General features: G+C 53.5%; 4 protein-coding genes across 4 annotated transcripts; 3 read left to right on the forward strand and 1 right to left on the reverse strand.

Annotated features, from left to right (window-relative positions):
* Positions 1-1,284: 1,284 nt before the first annotated feature.
* SMAC4_03050 (uncharacterized protein) lies at positions 1,285-4,405 on the forward strand. Its single transcript, XM_003349414.2, has 2 exons — positions 1,285-3,510; positions 3,581-4,405. Exons 1-2 carry the CDS (start codon positions 1,358-1,360, stop codon positions 3,858-3,860), a joined length of 2,433 nt encoding a protein of 810 aa, XP_003349462.1. The 5' UTR covers positions 1,285-1,357; the 3' UTR covers positions 3,861-4,405.
* Positions 4,406-5,175: 770 nt separating this feature from the next.
* SMAC4_03051 (uncharacterized protein) lies at positions 5,176-6,748 on the forward strand. Its single transcript, XM_003349415.2, has one exon. It carries the CDS (start codon positions 5,244-5,246, stop codon positions 6,603-6,605), a length of 1,362 nt encoding a protein of 453 aa, XP_003349463.1. The 5' UTR covers positions 5,176-5,243; the 3' UTR covers positions 6,606-6,748.
* Positions 6,749-9,254: 2,506 nt separating this feature from the next.
* SMAC4_03052 (uncharacterized protein) lies at positions 9,255-13,515 on the forward strand. The gene is made up of 3 exons (XM_003349416.2): positions 9,255-11,484; positions 11,557-11,883; positions 11,937-13,515. Exons 1-3 carry the CDS (start codon positions 9,852-9,854, stop codon positions 13,097-13,099), a joined length of 3,123 nt encoding a protein of 1,040 aa, XP_003349464.1. The 5' UTR covers positions 9,255-9,851; the 3' UTR covers positions 13,100-13,515.
* A 214-nt stretch (positions 13,516-13,729) lies between these two features.
* On the reverse strand, positions 13,730-14,961 carry SMAC4_03053 (uncharacterized protein; the record flags this gene model as incomplete). Its single annotated transcript, XM_003349417.2, has 2 exons — positions 13,730-14,248; positions 14,275-14,961. The coding sequence occupies 2 exons, from the start codon at positions 14,959-14,961 to the stop codon at positions 14,120-14,122; spliced, it is 816 nt and encodes a 271-aa protein (XP_003349465.1). The 3' UTR covers positions 13,730-14,119.
* Positions 14,962-16,940: the final 1,979 nt, after the last annotated feature.

Here is a 16,940-nt window from a genome sequence, read left to right on the forward strand (position 1 = left end):
GTGCCGGCTTTCGTTGGATAATCATCTCGAAGCAGTATCGGGAACCAACACGACACAGTATCAAGACACCACTTGTAATAATCCAAGCAATCGGACCTATGACACCGTTTGTCCCAAGTTCCAGGGCAGCAACCTTGGAATGGAACAAGGGGTAAAAAACCCGGGACGGGATGGGGAGCTTTTGGATTGTCTTTAACAGCACCACCATCTTGGACGCCTCGTCGCCTCTTTCCCCTCGTTTTGTTTTCGTCTGGGGCAATGCCAGTTCTTTCACGTACTTGGACGAATCTTAAAAAGGCTGACTACTACGAACGCACTTTCAGGAACAAGCCGCAGTTAGCTCAGCCCAAAAACGAGAACCTGACAACAAACCTGAACCAACAAACCTACCTAATCCGATCTTACTAGCATTTCTCCTCCTTTCTCTCCTCAAAAATTCCTACATAGCCGTTCATGCCAGGTCGCCCAACTGATACCCCAATCCACCCCCTCACCAGTTCGTCCAGCCAGAGAACCAACGAAAGGACTTGATATCGGCACTCCTATACCTCTCCAACATATCGCCGGGCAGACATACCGTATCTCTCGACACATTGGCGACCTCTCATTGGCATTCTCCTCGGTGACCAACTGAAACCCACCTTCCGACCTGGTTCTCTCGCGTCTGCACGCTCCCAGTACGCCCGCCGCGCTGAACGACCAATTGCTACAGCACCATAGCTCACTGACTCCAACGACTCCAGTCCCGGCCCGGCGCTGAATGCCTGGACAAGCTGGACCGCGCTGAAAGATATCCAAAGATCTCCACCACGACCGCCCGGGCACCATTCCCACTCGGCTTGGGCCGCAGCGCCGCTCCCAGTCAGCGCCCCCGTCAGTGCCAATCCCAAACAAGCGTAACCCCCAGAACCCCAGGTTTCCTTGTTGGCAGTTTTTGCCCTGGTCTGCAGCACCGTCTTAGACCCGGTTTCACCGGGCTTGCCGGCACCCCTGTATATCTCTCTGTCGAGCCTCCGGTCTTTTTTTTCTGCTTTTGTCAGAGCGGGGTCCGGATCTCGCTGTTACTTTACGTTTTTTCCCTCGGCCTGTGTAGAAGAAAGCAGGTTTTCTTGTCGCTATTTTCAACACCAAAAAGTTGTGACGCCGGCGGCACCCTATCTATATAAGTGATCCCGGACCTCCGGTTTTTGCTTGGCGACCCGGGCATCCGGCCCCCATCCCCCGCGCCAACCCGCTTCCCGTCCTCGGCGAACGACGTGCAACACCTAATTCAACCACTACCGTTACAGTACACAAGCGGACCGCGCGCACACCAAAAATAAACGGAGGGTCACACACCCACCCGACAATTCCCAAAATGTCTGCGTTGCGCTCTTGGTTCCGCGGCTCGTCCGCACCCTCAAAACAATCGTCCAAGGCGCCAAGTACTGCGCCGAGCCCCGCTGCCAGTTCTACTTCCTTGCGCGATCACTTACACCTCCATGGACGCCCCAGGACCGCCTCAATTAGCGCTGCCCAGCAGGAGGCAAACAACATTGAAGATGCCATGGCAGCAGTAGCATTGATTATGAACGACGATATCGACGGAGCAGACGCAATGCTGCGATTGCGTGAAGATGCCTCGACATTCCACCAGCTCGGCCTGGGCGTGTCGACATTTTTGAGGAGCATCTTGGGTTTCGAAAAGGAGATCATGAACGAGACAACACAGAGGCTGGGAGAGACGGAAACACGGGCATGGAATGACATGAAGAAGGCCCAGAAAGAGGCAGAGAAGCATGGGGTGTACGCTGGTTCAACATACCCGCAGGGACATGCATCAGGAGGAAGCCATATTTATCCTCCGGGCTCTGAGTTCGCGCTTGTGAACGCAGAGGCGCAGCTCATGGGCGCCGTCGTGGCTGTCATGCACGAAAGTCTGACGGAAGCGATCAAGGGATTCTATAAGCTGAGGAAGGCGTACGCAACTTTGGATGGCATCATGCAGTCCGAGTTGCTGTATCTGCAGACGTTGGAAAGGAAGGGTATCACCACGAGCGCAAGGTCAACTAAGACGAGTCTCGACAAGATGCCTGGTGGATTCAGCGACTCGGAATTTGCTAGCCTCGAAAACTCGAAAGGCACAAATACTCCTGCGCAAAACGGTGCCGCTACAGACTCTGCCAGTGTCGCCAAAGAGCCCTCCGGCCCTCAGACACCAGCTTCCGCATCAGCTTCCAACGTAGCGAAGACGGCAGCGGATGCGGAGATACTCAACGAGAAACTGGGTCATCTCCAACTCGACACGGATGCGGCGAGCGTGCAGAGCGTGCCCCAGAATGCCTCCCCCGAGGTATCGACACCATCAACACCCCAGTTCTCTCACCTAGACCAGCTGAACAAGTTCGGCGCCGATAGGTCACTCTTCAAGTCACCCGTTGACATCTTCGTCCACAGCGGCGCAAGCATGTGCTTCGGTATTCTCCTGCTCATCATCTCCATGGTTCCCCCAGCATTCTCCCGCCTGCTCTCCGTCATCGGATTCAAGGGCGACCGCGACCGGGGCGTCCAGATGCTCTGGCAATCCACCAAGTACAACAACATCAACGGCGCCATGGCTGGTCTCGTCCTCCTGCAGTACTACAACCTCTTCCTCGGCTTCGCCGACATCCTCCCCAGCAAGCTCGATATCCAGCAGCACTCCAAGTCCGCCACCGGCGGCAACGAGATCGAAGCCGTTGGCTACCCGCGCGATGAGTGCACTGCCCTTCTCGCCGAGATGCGCCAGCGCTACCCGGACTCGCGCCTCTGGCGGCTCGAAGAGGCCCGCGTCATGGCCAACGAGCGGCGCATCGAGGAGGCCCTGGCCATGTTGGCCGTCAACAACGACAGCAAGATGCGCCAGATCGCGGCGCTGAACAATTTCGAGCTGAGCATGAACTCCATTTACGCCCTTGAGTTCCAATCTGCGCCCGCCCATTTCCTGCGCTGCGTCGAGCTCAACAGCTGGAGCCACGCGCTGTACTATTACCTCGCCGGCTGCGCCGAACTAGAACAGTATCGTGACTTGTTCCATGCCGGTGAAGCTGCCAGCGCCGCTGCCCTCAAGCACAAGAAGCTCGCCGAAGAGTACTTCCGCAAGGCACCCACCGTGGCCGGCAAGAAGCGCTTCATGGCCAAGCAGATGCCCTTCGAGGTGTTTGTGCTGCGCAAGCTGCAGAAATGGGAGGAGCGCACCAAGGCGTACGGTTTGGATCTCGCCGACGTCATCTGCGTCAGCCCGGCCGTCGAGATGATCTACTTGTGGAACGGTAGCAAGCGGATGCCGCCTCACTTGCTGGAGAAGGCGCGGAAGTACCTGGCCTGGGAGCGGTGCACGACGCCGGTCGAAAAGGGACTCGTCGCCAAGGTTAAGGCGACGGAGCAAGATGAGGTGGCTATTGGACTACTGGCTGAGTCGGCGCTGTTGAGACAGCTGGGTAAAGGACAGGAGGCGAGGAAGCTGGTGGAGCCTCTTTTGGGTGTTGATAGGTGTGTGGTCTTCTTTCTCTCCCCTTCCATTTTCTTGCTTACGATTGCGTATACTGACTGTTCAATGCAGAAACATCTTCAAAGGCCCTACAAGAGACGACTACTGCGGCGCCGCAGCCCACTACGAAGTCGCAGCCGTCGCCTGGATGGAAGTCTGCAGCCCCGAAGCCTGGCCATCAGTCTCTGAAGAGGTTGAAGCCTTCCGCAAGCAAAAGACGGACGAGTGCCAGCTGTATCTGGACAAGGTGTCCAAATGGGACGGCTTTGTTCTGGATGCTCGGTTTGGCATGAGAGTCCAGGCGGGTATTGATAGCGTGAGGTGGTTGAAGGGAAAGAAGGGCTGGATGTGATGTGATGACTTTTTCGCATCAGATTCTCACCGGTTCAAGACAAGGTGGTTGTCACGATAATTGTTGCGAGTAGTTTTTGTACTTCGCATAGAAGGGCGTGAAGGGCGTGAAACGGGTCAAGCGGGCGGCTTTTGTGTTTTTTTATCAGTTTAGGGGTACCTTGGATGCTAGACCGCGTGCATTACACAGCGACTTGCTGGTGTTTGGGTCCGACATCCTATGCGGTTCGTGTTTTCTTTTGGTCATTGGTGTTCTTGGAAACGGTACGACACGGTTTATACATATATCTTATGCACAAGTGTATCTGAACAACATATGGTGGAGAGGGTGAACAAAACTGTCCTTGATCTACGGCGTCACAGCGATATGAGGACCCTCGATCGGGACCGACGGACGCACCCTGGAGGGTGCCTGCCAGAACAAGCCAACCGCACCTGCCTCCTTCCAGGCCTTCAACAATGTGGAAGGAAGGCATGTACATCCGGAAGGTGCGTCCCCTGGTGAGAAGGAGGCTGTTAACAGAGCGGCGGGGCAGAAGGATCGAAGGATCACGGAGGGGAAAGAAGGGTGGGCACTCGGGCAAGGAAGGAGCAATTCAGAAGCATACGCCGGACAGCTGCTTCGAAGTCTGGTTGGCGCCCAGAATTGTGTATGTGTGAGAGCGATGCCCGGCTCCCCGGCTCTTTTGGCTCACTTCTGTCCTTCATCAACTCCAACCTGCCGATTCTTCGGATCTCTCCATCAGTTCCTTCCGTCCATTGAAGACCTCATCTTCCGTCCTTATCGAGACACTTCCTTCGCACCATCCTGCGAATGGCCTCACCGGCAGGCAATTGATTATGCCATTGTTGACCGCTATTCTGACCCAGTCAATTGTTGTTGCCGGCCGGCAGCGGGACGGGCGGCTAGGATGGCAACAACCCCGGTTCGACGTCATAGGCCGCAATATTAGTATTTCAGCGATGGAATGAGAGCTGTCAAGGTTTGTTCACTTGTGTAACTCGGGCAACTAACTCACGGACCAACAGTAAACAGGGATATCAATCTGAAGGAGGCTTCATGTCCAAAGACCAAATCATCCAAATGTTCAGCTAACAATATCTTCAAAACAGTGAGCTAAGATCTTACTTGTAACATGGGCGGCTCCAGTCTCCTCACGACACGTTGAATGGTCAGTTACAGCGCATACTCACATTTTGACCCAAAGCTGTCAATCAACAACCCCTCTTCCTCAGCCCACATTTTGGACCCCTCGATCCGAATTAAAGAAAAAAAGTTCGGACCTCTTTGGGTTTAAAACCAAAACACCACCGGATGTAAACAAACCTCTTCTGGTGATATAATCACAACCTCCAGGCCCTTGACAACCATCAGCTTGTCAAGATGGCCTCACTTCTAAACCTGCCCTTCGTCTCCTACTTCCTACCGTCCTCCATGACGGCCTGGTCCACCTCCCTCAACCTTTTGTTTTTCTACATGACCTGGACAACCTTGGTCCTCAGCCAATCTCCCTTCAAGCTCGAGATCCTCGGCACGCTCGCTATTCGCCTCGTCTTCTGGCTCTTTCCTTCGCTGGTGTTTCTCCTCTTCGACACGCTCTGCCCTGGAATATCTCTCTCGCTCAAGTACAAGGGCGCCGTCGACTTGCAAGACCGCGATGTCCGCACGCACGCCCGCCTTATTGGCTTGGGGGTGCTCAACCTCTTGACTTCGACCGCTGTCCAGGCTCTTATTTCGTTTGGGCTTGGCAGCCTCCTCAAGAACCCAGTTTACAGAACGACTACCACGCTGCCGTTGCCATGGCAGATGGCGAAGCATATTGCTATTTTGTATTTGCTGCGGGAGGTTTTGTCGTATTCTATCCACCGCTTCGTTCTGCACGCCCAAAAAGACTCGAAGCGCGGCTCCGGCTCCTCGCTCGCCGATAGACTTACGAACTTGCACATCCGCTACGCCCACGCCAATAACACCCCCACCACCACCGCCAGCACCTCTTCCTGGCGCAAACCTTCTTCGTCGTCCTTTCAGCCATCCCAACCAACACCTCTTACCCTCTTCGCCGACCATCCTATTCCCGCCCTCCTCCACCGTTTCGTCCCTCTCTACCTCCCTCCCCTTTTGTTGGCGCTCTCTTTCCACATTTCCCCGCTTCTGGTACCTTACATGCCCATTTCGGTCATCCCCAGCTCTACTCACCATTTGCATCTGTTGACGCTGCATTTGTTTACGGTGCTGGTTACCCTGGAAGAGACGCTGAGCTTGGCCGGGTACACGACGCTTTTGACTCTGGTTCCTATCCCGGGCATACTGTTGGGAGGAGTAGCCAAGAGGCAAGGGAGGCATTTTGGGACGGTGGAAGGGATGAAGGGAAGGAGCGGAAATTTTGGGGCTTGGGGGCTGGTGGATTTGGGCTTGGGCACGAGACTTTTGAAGGATGAGATTAGGGAGGGAGGGGTTGTTGTTGAGGGTGAAAAGGGAGGTTCTAGTGCTGCTAGGAAGAGCAGAAGTAAGGCTGCTGCCAGTGACAGTGCTCCTGCGAGGAAAACAAGGACCAGCTCGAGGAGAACACAGAGGGATGACCTGAGCAAGTCATTGGAGGACGAGATTAAGCAGGTTGCTGAGGGATTGCGGGAGGTTGGAGAGGGGTTTGTGGATGGGATCAAGGAGTTTGGGGAAGGGATGGGGGTGAGGAGGAGTGGAAGGATTAGGGAGAGGAGTAGTAGGGCTGGGTCGGTGATGAGGTGAGGTGGTACGATTTGGGGTAGGAGGATGAAAGTATGATTTTGTATGATGATGGATGATGGATGATTGTTACAACTGGGAGGTCTTGTTTCGGAAAAAGTTGGTACATGATCTGTTTGGATATCTGGTGGCTCTTCTCGGTTTTTCTTTTCCACATTTCTACAACCCCCCCCCCCCCCCCCAAAAAAAAAAAAAAAAAAGTTTACCCAGATAGACGGCCTTTCCAAGTAGATATCGCGATGATATCAGCGATATTCCAAAACCTCACAGACGCTGGACGTCATAACCCCCTCTCATGCCAAGTTCGACCAAGGTGGCCCAAGCAGCTTTAACAGTTAGAAGCACATCACAATAGCTTCTTCCATGGCCCATGCCCCTCTCGTCCGTCTCAATCCCGAAAACCCCCACCACCAACCGAAACGATGACAAGAGTTCAATCTCGGATAGCCTTCCCGACCCGTTTTTTATTCGTGTCGTCTCATCTTCTCTTGTCCTCTGTTTTCCTGGTTCCCGGTCCCGCGGCCGTTGGAGCACGGTTTGGGCACAAGCAGCCAGTTATAATGGACGGAAGCGGGAATGATCTGAGTTGATGTATGGGTAATGAGCAAGGGGCTTCCCAGTTGGGTCCATGTGCTTCGGTTCCGTTTCGACTTGTTGCTTTTTACCGTCTGAGGTCACGTATGTAAGGTATGTGTAAAAGTTGGATGCAAGATGGTTGGTTGCGTATCTGAAGTTCGAGGCCTTACTCAAACGGTGACGCTGAACTCTTTGCTGGAGTTCCCCCATTGAAGTAAAAGGAGAGAAAGTCTAGAGAGGGACGATGCACCGATCATCTCTCGTACCTACCTACCCTCCCTCTCCTTATACATAACACGGCTACCATCCGTCCCGTTATATCAACAAGGAACGATAGAAGCGGGAAATTTGTTCCACCCGCCCTTCCAGAAGCTTTCTCTCATGGGTGAGCGGGTTCGAGTCCGGTGGGCTGAAGCTCAAGCCACTTGTTCGGTTGTTCCAGGGTCCTGGTCGTTCAAGTACCTACCCTCGTTACCGAGAGGAGTCAGAAAAGAGGTTGCACCTCATTTTGTTCGCCTTACCTTGTATGTACGTAGGTACACCTCGTACCGTTCGTTTCCTTGGTGTTCCTTGATGTTGCATCCCGACTATCCGAGGACAGTAAGTGTACAGTTGGCAATGAGGCTCGCAAGCAAAGGAGAGTTGTCATGGCCATGGCCATGGCCATGGTCATGGTGCGATCGATGGTGGTGGTGGTTGAATTCCCTGTTATACATAGCTGCTGTCCAAATCTGGAAGTGCAACAACCTCCCACAATCCCAGTGTCTCGGAACAGTTGGACGCAGCGATAGTTCCCAAGATCGCGGAGAAAACCTGCCTGTTAATCCGGCCGCATCTCAAGATTCAAGCCTAAAGGTTAGGGCCCAAGGGGTTGGGACTTGGAAAAGTGGATTTGGACAACGAAAGGGATGAATGATTGGAGGTTATTGACCAAAAAGGGAATATTCAGGGGCAGCATGAGGTTCAGTGGAGGGATCAGAGAAAAAAGACAAGGAGAGAGAAAGAAAAGATGATGAGGGGTCGGTGCGCTAAGAACTTTAGAGAAGGCAAGACGACAGTCCCTGCGTTTTTTCTTGCGAAGCTTTCCCAGACGGGAATCTTCCCCGGTGGTGATACAAGATCCAATTTCCATGATTGTTGCTGTTAGTGATTTAGGTGATGGGAAGCGGTGACCACTAACAGACTGGCGCTACCAGGGCAGGAGATCGAAACTTTGACCTGCCCGGGACTTTGACGGGAACTTGTTCATGTGAAGGAAGAGCTCTGTGCGTGGGTGCGCACCGTCCCAAGTCACTTTCCATCACTCCCGTCAATCTGAGCTGCCAATCATGCCGGTTCCCAAGCATCGTTCCCTTGAAAGGTCACAGATCCTCATCTTGTGTTTTTGTTTTGTTTTTTGAGGATCTCCAGCTCATCCTGTTGGATGATGCCAGCCAGTCTGATAAGTTGAGCAAAGTCTTCAACCACAGACACAAGCACAAGCTTTTCCAGGTCCCCACCATCACCGGCGCTATTAGCGGTACCTGCAGCAGCATTGCAGCAATTGGGTCAACTGGAGCAACACAACCCTTTTGAAATCTTGGAACCGAAGAAGCATTCAAAATCATTGGAGCGCATTGGAGGGTCACAGGGCAGCACTGTCACTCACTGCAACAGCAAAAGGGACATTTGACAAGCACCAATCCCACCTTGAATGGATCATCTTTTCCATGATCCCAGTGTTTTCGCGAATTGCGTCCAATACCATTTCTCTCTTCGCTCGTTTCCCTCCCTTGTGTCAAGGAAGAGAGCGACCAGTCCGGGATTAGGGTTCATAGGGATTTCTACATGTGTCCGGGGCTGGTTGTTCAGATTCGGCGAGACTCGATCTCTTCCACTTCTTTGGGATTTGGTTGGAGACTTTGGAGAGTCCCGGCACTTCGTCTTTTTTTTTTTTTTTTTTTTTTTTTCTCTCTGTCATCTTGCTTAGTCTAATCTCAAATCCTTTTCCACCCACCTTTTATTTTTTCGACCTTCTATCGACGTCTGTCGATATCGATATGGTCTGAGGAAACACCTCTCCTCTCTCCCACTCTACCAGTTCGACAACCATACCTATCGACGACGCAACTACCAAACCAACCTAATATCATACCTTCGCTACGATACCCGGTGCTTCGAATTTGGGCTTTACGAGAAGCAGATCGCACTCTAATCCCCCTCTAATTTTACAGCGATAAAACTTACTCTATCTCTAATATTCATTTACCTAATACCCCCCCACGACGACACCATCAACACATTCGGCTTGTGACTCTTGCGACGACTCGATCTCGATTGGTCTTACCACCCAAAGCTTGCCATTCCATCCCACCTCGTCGGTTCAGCCCAATCGCTTGGACGTACCTGCAGACGCAAAGTTGATTGCTTGCTTATGCAGCCTCAACTACCTGCAGCGGGATAAGGTCATGGTCCAGAAAGCCGGGAGTCCAGTGCAAGCAAAACCAGCTACCTCGATGAGAGATCGAATAACTATACAGCGACTCTGAGACAATCCAATATACGCACCACTCGTTACACTGCCGCTTCCCCAGCAAAGGAGAAGTTGGAGGCTCGACGCTGTCCCCAGCCGCCCACCATAAGCAAACTCCGGAACCGCCATACTCGTCGTCGTCGACCAAATAAGTTGAAATAATGGAGCAGCAGCAGCAGCACTTGTCCGAGTCGGTTGCCTACTTGGCAGAAGCACCCCCTATCCCCCGACGATCCCGCGAACGAGACCGCATCCGAAACCTCTTTGATAACCAACAAGACGAAACCAACAAGCCAACAACAAAAGTCGAACCGGAAAAGACAAGTGGACAAACTTGGAGGCAAACATTGGAAAACCACCGGAGAGATCCCAACCGAACCCCCGAACGAAAAGACAAAGACCGACGCACCGACCACGCGTCCGCCGCCGCCAGCTTAGCAGCCAGCGCCAACAACGCCAACCCCAACCGAGACAGGGATCACAGGGATAGCGACCGGCCAATCCAACCCGCCTCTCCTGAGGTCATCTCGTCCCTCATCACATCCCTCTCCACCATCTCGCGCCCGCTGAGCACCCATTTCGAGTCGCCCTTCTGTCTCGAACCCATAGGCCTCACCAGCCCCATCGGCCTGTCCTTCAACGACTCCCCCACCCAAAAGTCCGGTTCGTTCGGTGTTGACTACGGCGCATATTCCAAGCCAAACGACAGTCAGTGGAACGAATATGTACCCGTAGACCAAGCCACCGCAAGCCCTCCCGTTGTCCGGACTGGCAGATCCCGTCCTACATCCAAGATATCCGTTTCCTCCAAGGGCGCAAAATCACCAAAGAGCCCGGCCCACACGCGCGAACCCTCCGGTCTCAGGAGCTTGCTCTCGCGCGGTAGCAGCAGCGCCTTGTCGCGATCGTCGAGCAAGGCCTCCCTTGCATCCGGAGTCGAAAGCATTGGCAAGCTGAGCATCGGCAGGCTGAGCATTGAACGAGGAAGCGAACCGGTTTCTCCCGTTGTAACCGACCCAAAACCATTGCGCCGACAAAAATCTGCCGATAGCTGGAATTGGAGGACAGCAGGTCGCAGTCAGCGCGGGTTGATGTACATGAGCAGCAAGGAGAGATTGCGCGAACAAGAAGCTGAGAAGAACAACAAGAGGGCGAGCGTCATTGGCATTTCGGCACTAGCGGGAAGTTCAACAACGGGACTGGTTGGAACGGGCACAACAAGCGGCAGCTCGACACCACGTCTTGATCCGTTTTCGGTAGAGAGCATCATCAGCGAGGAACCAGGCACCGATTTTCCTCTTACACCCAAGTTGTCGACCGAGTGGGAACCTCCCAGCGGCTTCGGGAGCTCCCCGCCTGGTATCCCAACCAGGGAGTCATCATTAAGGAGGTCACAAAACCCCAAGCGGTCATCTACCCGGGCTTCGCGCATGTCGAGACGTGATAGTGACACTGGCGCAAACGACACCATTCACGAACTCGAAGAATATCCCAGCGAACCCCCCGAGCCATCCACCGAGAGACCGAAACGTCGCGAAAGAAAGATGCTGGACCCCTTGCGCCTCTCTGCAGACTTACATGTGAAACCAGCATTATCCACGCCTACAATCAACATGTTCCCAGAAGCCGAAACCGACGATGTTGCGCCGTCTCCCGCTATTGCCCAGTCACGGCCCCAGGATCGCGATGCGGACCCCAAATCGAAACGAAAATCTGCTTTTCTGAACCCGGACTCTTTGGCCGGTAACGGTGATAGTAACGGGAATTCGGATGTGAAAAACAAGCGAGCTAGCAGTAAGCTAAAACGACTCTCGGGCGCTATTTTACCTGGAAATGGAAATCATCCTGACAAATCTTCTTCGACAGAGGGAATCGGACCGCACGTCACGTACGAAAGGCCAAGGAGCGCAGACAGCATCGACGACGCGGTGGAGGCTTACCTATGTAGTCCCCGACTGAGCCAGAAGATCCGACACCCGCAGACGGGTCGCGTAATTAGCTTCAGCGAAGTGGGCGACCCCAACGGGAGTGCCGTCTTTTGCTGCGTGGGCATGGGTCTGACGAGGTACATCACGGCCTTTTACGACGAGCTGGCTTTGACGTTGAAGCTCCGGATGATTACCCCTGATAGACCTGGAGTGGGCGATAGTGAGCCGTACAGTGATGGCAACACTACGCCCTTGAGCTGGCCTGGTATGCTTTTTCCCCGATGGTATCTGAGTAGTCAAATTGCTAACTCTCAACAGACGACGTCTATGCGATATGTCAAGCTCTCAAAATCACAAAGTTCTCCATCCTCGCCCACTCCGCTGGCGCCATCTACGCCTTAGCAACCGCGCTACGCATGCCTCAACACATCAGGGGAAAGATCCATCTCCTGGCTCCTTGGATTCCACCATCCCAAATAAACGTTATTGGAGGTGGCTCCCAGAACCCTTTACCACCGACCAACGCCATCCCCACCAGCCAGAAAATCCTCAGAGCCCTACCAACACCCATCCTCAAAGTCGCCAACAGCAACTTCATGGCCGCCACCAGCTCTAGCATCACCTCCTCGCTACCCAAGCAAAAACGCGCCAAGCGCGACAAGAAAAAGGACAAATCCTCCCTAGGCATAATCGAAAACAAAGACTCCGACCGCCCCGCCACCTCCTCCGGCATCATCCACACTTCTTCTGCTGCAGCTGCTGAAGGTGCAGACGAAAATATGGACCGCATCCGGCCCACCATCACCAACAGCAACAAAGGAATCGGCGGTAGTAACGGGCACAAGCACACCCGCTCCAAATCCACCAACCTAGCCGGCATCGACGAAAATCACACACCAAGTCGCCACTCCACCCTCTCCGACTCGGACATCGCCGCCGCTTTAGCTCTCGCCGAGCGCGAACGCCAACAACAATACGACCACCGCCTCACGCACGCTATCTGGCAATTAGCCACCACAGGCGCCAACCCGGCCGTGGACCTTTTAGTCTGCTTAGAGCGCCGTCACACCATTGGGTTTCGCTACGTGGATATCACACGACCCGTGGTAATCCACCACGGTAGTCGCGACGCGCGGGTGCCCGTGGAAAACGTCAAATGGCTAGGCAAAATGATGAGAAGGTGCGAGGTGCGTATCCTAGAAGGGGAAGGCCACGGGCTCATGGCTAGCGCGCAGGTCATGGGCGGGGTGCTGATGGAGGTTAGTAGGGAGTGGGAGGAGTGGGGACGGGTGACGGGACAGACGCCTGGGGCTTTGAGTCATGGTGGTACGGGTAGTGAGAGGGGGGCAATGATGGGGAAAGGAGGAGGAGACGGGAAGCAGCTGGGGCATGGACATAGGAGGGGGACGATGGATCGGTTGGGGATGAGTATGGGGATGAGTTTTGGGCTGGGAGGGGGCGGGAAGGATCCGAGGGAATGATGACCCTCCCCGGGTTGCGAATCTGGGCGGCTCGTCATGGACTGGATATGCCTTTTCTTTCTTGGTGGCGGACATGGTTGGGTTGCTTGGGATGGGCGAGCCTTTGCATTAACGGTCTTTTTTTCTTTCTTGCCATCTTCATCCCTCATCCTTCATCATTTTCTTCTTTTTTCTTCTCCTTTTTTTTCTTCCATCATCGAACGACTGTCACGCAACGTCAGCAACTCTCTATATCATGTCTCTTCCCTTTTTTTCTTCTCTCTTGTCTTGATATCCCCGCTGTTTTTCATTTTGGCATATTCCATATTTTGGAGGTTGGAGGTCGGGGGAAGGGTTCTACAAAACTTCTGTGTACTATACTAGTAGTAATGTCCAACTTTGGTATTGCGAGCGAGCGCGTCGAAGGGAGGAGCTGGGATAGGGTTATCGGAAAAGGGTGGTGGAAGGGTGGTGGAGGGAGGAAAAGGAATACATTGCCGCCGCAGTGCAATGCTTTTGCTCACCGATCTCTTTCTTCGTTTTCTGCTTTGATGATTTCCTGCTGGTATGTTTCAAGATTTGCTTTTTTCCCAAGAACCTCGAGGGATGTCATTCTATTTTCTAAGCAGCTCAGAGTAAGTCATCCATCCATGCCTTTGCTTCTTTCTTTTACCGTCTCGATTCATGTACTAACTAACCATTGGTTTCTTCATAAACATCGTCGCCCTTCAAAAATCACCCGACAGGAAAGCCCCTACGGGCACAAGCACTTGCCCAGGACGACAATAGACATCAACGCCAAATCCTTGTTGCATCTTCCACAAGTCTAAACAAGCAACAATCGTCAACATACACTCCGTATTCCCCAATCTTTACAATTCACCCTTGTCCATACGCTCTGACCAACATTGCCTCACCAGCATCAACAAGACTCCCCTACCAATCACACACAGCTCTTCCCTTCCCCTCTCGTTCCTACTTAAACTGCCATCAGCTCAAACCTGCGGAGCAGTCCAAGTAACCTTCATCTTATCCTTCCTCTTACTCCTGCCCGTCACCCGTCTGAGCAACCTCTTGACGGCCCGCCTTGCCGCCCTTGGGAACCTCTTCACCCTCCTTGAGAGTTTGGAAGAAGTCGATCTGCCCGACCTTCTCGACCCGATCGTGGTGCTAGTGTGGACTCGCTTGTGGGTCACCGGAACGGGCAGGCCACTGTGAGTAGCCCCGGCGTTGAAACCGGTGTTGGCAGAGACCGTGCCGTCTAGGCCGTGGTTACTGTGCAAAGCTTGAGGAGGGTGAGGATGAGGATGAGGGTGAAGGGAACTGGAGTTGGGGTTGGGGTTGGTTCGGTAGAGAGGATGAGGTTGGGGAGAAGATGAGCTGGAGGGGATGGTGGAGGGAGTGGAAGAACCGGAGCCGTAGGGTTCGATATGGGCAGGGTCCTCGAAGGGATTGGTTACGTTTCCCCTGCTGGAGGAGGAGACGGGAGCTGTGGGGGCCGTGGAGTATGTATCAAATGTGGAGGTTGTTGAGTGTTTGTGGGAGATCTTGTTGATTTTGCTGTTCAATAGGTTGTGATGGTGTTTGTGGTCCATGTTATTGGGACAAGAAGACAAGGATTGCTGCTGGTCGTAGTTGTCTTCGTCGTCAGAGTAGTTGTAGGGGTCGTTGTTGAGGTTCTTCATTAGACTGGTGCGAGCAGAGCTGCTGTGCGTGTGACCCTGGGTACCAGAGCCAGAGCCGATGACGAGCGGCTCAGTGTCTGAGGGTCTTCTCTGCAGGGGAGGAGAGCGAAGGAAAATGAGTCGCTCGCGAAGTTTTTCCTCTTCGACGGGCGTGAGCTCTTCGTTGTCTCTTTGCAAGATGCGGGTGGACTGGGGCATAATCGGTGAGATGGCAGATGGCTGGACTCGGAGGTCAGCGAGAAAAGTCGCGAGAGGGTTGTTGACTCCGGCACTTACAAGAGATGGCGGAGGAACAAATTTCAGGGACGACAAAGGGAATACTGGAGCATATATATGGTCGACCTAACAATAATCAAGCAAGGAGGAGGCTTCTTTTAGGAGCTTTGTGGACAAGTGTGCGTATCAAAGACGACTCGAGGGTTGAAGGATGTAGAGATGATGGACGGAGATGTAGAGGAGAAGTTTGTCCAGATCCAGCACCTCGACTTGGAGTAAAGCGAGCAAAATTAATGAGAGAAGTACGATGGACATCCCATTGCGGATTGAGGCAACAGCTGTCCCTCGTGCCTTCTTCATGTTCATGCGCTCTTATCCATTGGGGCCGAGTTCGATCGCTACTTGAAAGAAGAAGGGAAGGTTCGCTGAAAAGCGACTGTCCATAGACCGCAGGTGCCTCCAAGCCGGAGCACGTTGAAGTTACGGAGCGGAAGCCACAACCCAAAACAAGGGCAAGTTCTCGCCGATGGGAAGTTTCTCTTGATGTATCGCCAAGGATGTTTCTTTTCCATTCACCTCACGGATCAAAACACGGCGCCATACCTCGATCACCAGCAAAGTCTTGAAACCCCAAAGACCCGGCTCCGCAGCCAGAGTACCATATTTTCACAACACCATGGTCGCCTGCACACCCAGGTAATTTCTGCCTTTTTCGAGCTTCATTTATCATTTAACCGCAAAGAGCCCAACTCCATGTTTCTGACTTGAATGCAGATCATCAATCCACTGAGGCTACCCGTAATTTCTGACATCCAACCCGGCCTTTCCGCGACATCGGCGTTGAGATTTGAAACCGCTTCCAGAGGTACGAACGAACCCACCGCCGCCAAGTTAAAGGTCAGTGCCATTGCACCGCGAAGCGAGAAGACCGTGGTGGGATGGAGACATTGCACAGCGTATGGCGGCCTATGAAAGAGAAAAGGGGCATGTGCGCCTGGGTCGGAAGTTGTGGGTGAGGGTCTGGAGCAATCCCCGAAGTCCCGTCCCCAGCCCTGTTTGCAGGTCCAGCCACAGTTGCCAAGAACGCTCAGTGCCCGCTATTGTTAACACCATCTCCTTCTTGAGCTTGGTGTGCTTCTTCCTCCGCAAAGCTACAGTCCCTGATTGGGGGCCTAGGCGACCCGCACGGGGTAAATCGCTAGGGCTGACAACACCCCTGAATAATTTGAGATGAGGACCATCCTCGGTCACCTTGGCGCGTCGCTAGGAGAGAAAAGATAAGGTGATGGTCTGCCGCCCTACGATGCTCTGATGCGTTCCGCGCTTCTCTTGCCCTACGTTTCTCTTTTCAGGGTTATCAAAAATCACCTTGAAGGGTCGTGTGTCCTGATCGTCCCCGTCACCATACCGGACCTCACCAAAATACCTTGGACTACCACCCCAATTCAGGAGGATAACATTGCCTTGGTGATCACCGCGGTATCGGTTGGGCTCCAAATTCTTCACCAGGTCGGAAAGCTGAGGCACCAAGACGAAGATACGACGGCCGTTCAAGAAACACGCCGAAAGCCAATGGCACGATGGCCTTGGCGGATAGAGTCAATCTCGGGCCTCTCACCACGGTCTTCACACCGCCTGCAGCATGTTCCACTGCCATCTTCTTGAACGAGAAGCTCGGATGGAGGAATCAAATGTGCATAAATGATGGGCAGCCGATTACGGACAACAAAGACTGCTGGCCGGGGAGAGCACGAGGTTTCCATTCCCCTGGTCTGTACTGCCCAGAAGGATACACATCAGCCTGCACTGCGAGTGTCGTGGATGGCGTCACTTCAACCGGTTGGAAGACGCAATATCCACTCCAAAAGGGTGAGACAGCTGTTGGGTGTTGCCCGACTGGGTTCCGATGCGGCGACCTTGGAAGCGAAGGCCAAACGTGTGTTCTCCGATGGGGCACCTTG

The sequence above is a fragment of the Sordaria macrospora genome, chromosome 3 (genome assembly GCF_033870435.1).
Source record: "Sordaria macrospora chromosome 3, complete sequence".
In the NCBI taxonomy this organism is placed as follows: Eukaryota; Fungi; Ascomycota; class Sordariomycetes; order Sordariales; family Sordariaceae; genus Sordaria; species Sordaria macrospora.

Bases quoted from the DNA above. Each gene is read 5' to 3' on its own strand.
- SMAC4_03052 (XM_003349416.2), top strand. From the start codon at position 9,852: ATGGAGCAGCAGCAGCAGCACTTGTCCGAGTCGGTTGCCTACTTGGCA. The intron at 11,485-11,556 runs GTAAGCTAAAAC...CTTCTTCGACAG, and splicing joins GAAAAACAAGCGAGCTAGCA to AGGGAATCGGACCGCACGTC. The intron at 11,884-11,936 runs GTATGCTTTTTC...AACTCTCAACAG, and splicing joins TACGCCCTTGAGCTGGCCTG to ACGACGTCTATGCGATATGT.
- SMAC4_03050 (XM_003349414.2), top strand. From the start codon at position 1,358: ATGTCTGCGTTGCGCTCTTGGTTCCGCGGCTCGTCCGCACCCTCAAAA. The intron at 3,511-3,580 runs GTGTGTGGTCTT...TGTTCAATGCAG, and splicing joins CCTCTTTTGGGTGTTGATAG to AAACATCTTCAAAGGCCCTA.
- SMAC4_03051 (XM_003349415.2), top strand. From the start codon at position 5,244: ATGGCCTCACTTCTAAACCTGCCCTTCGTCTCCTACTTCCTACCGTCC.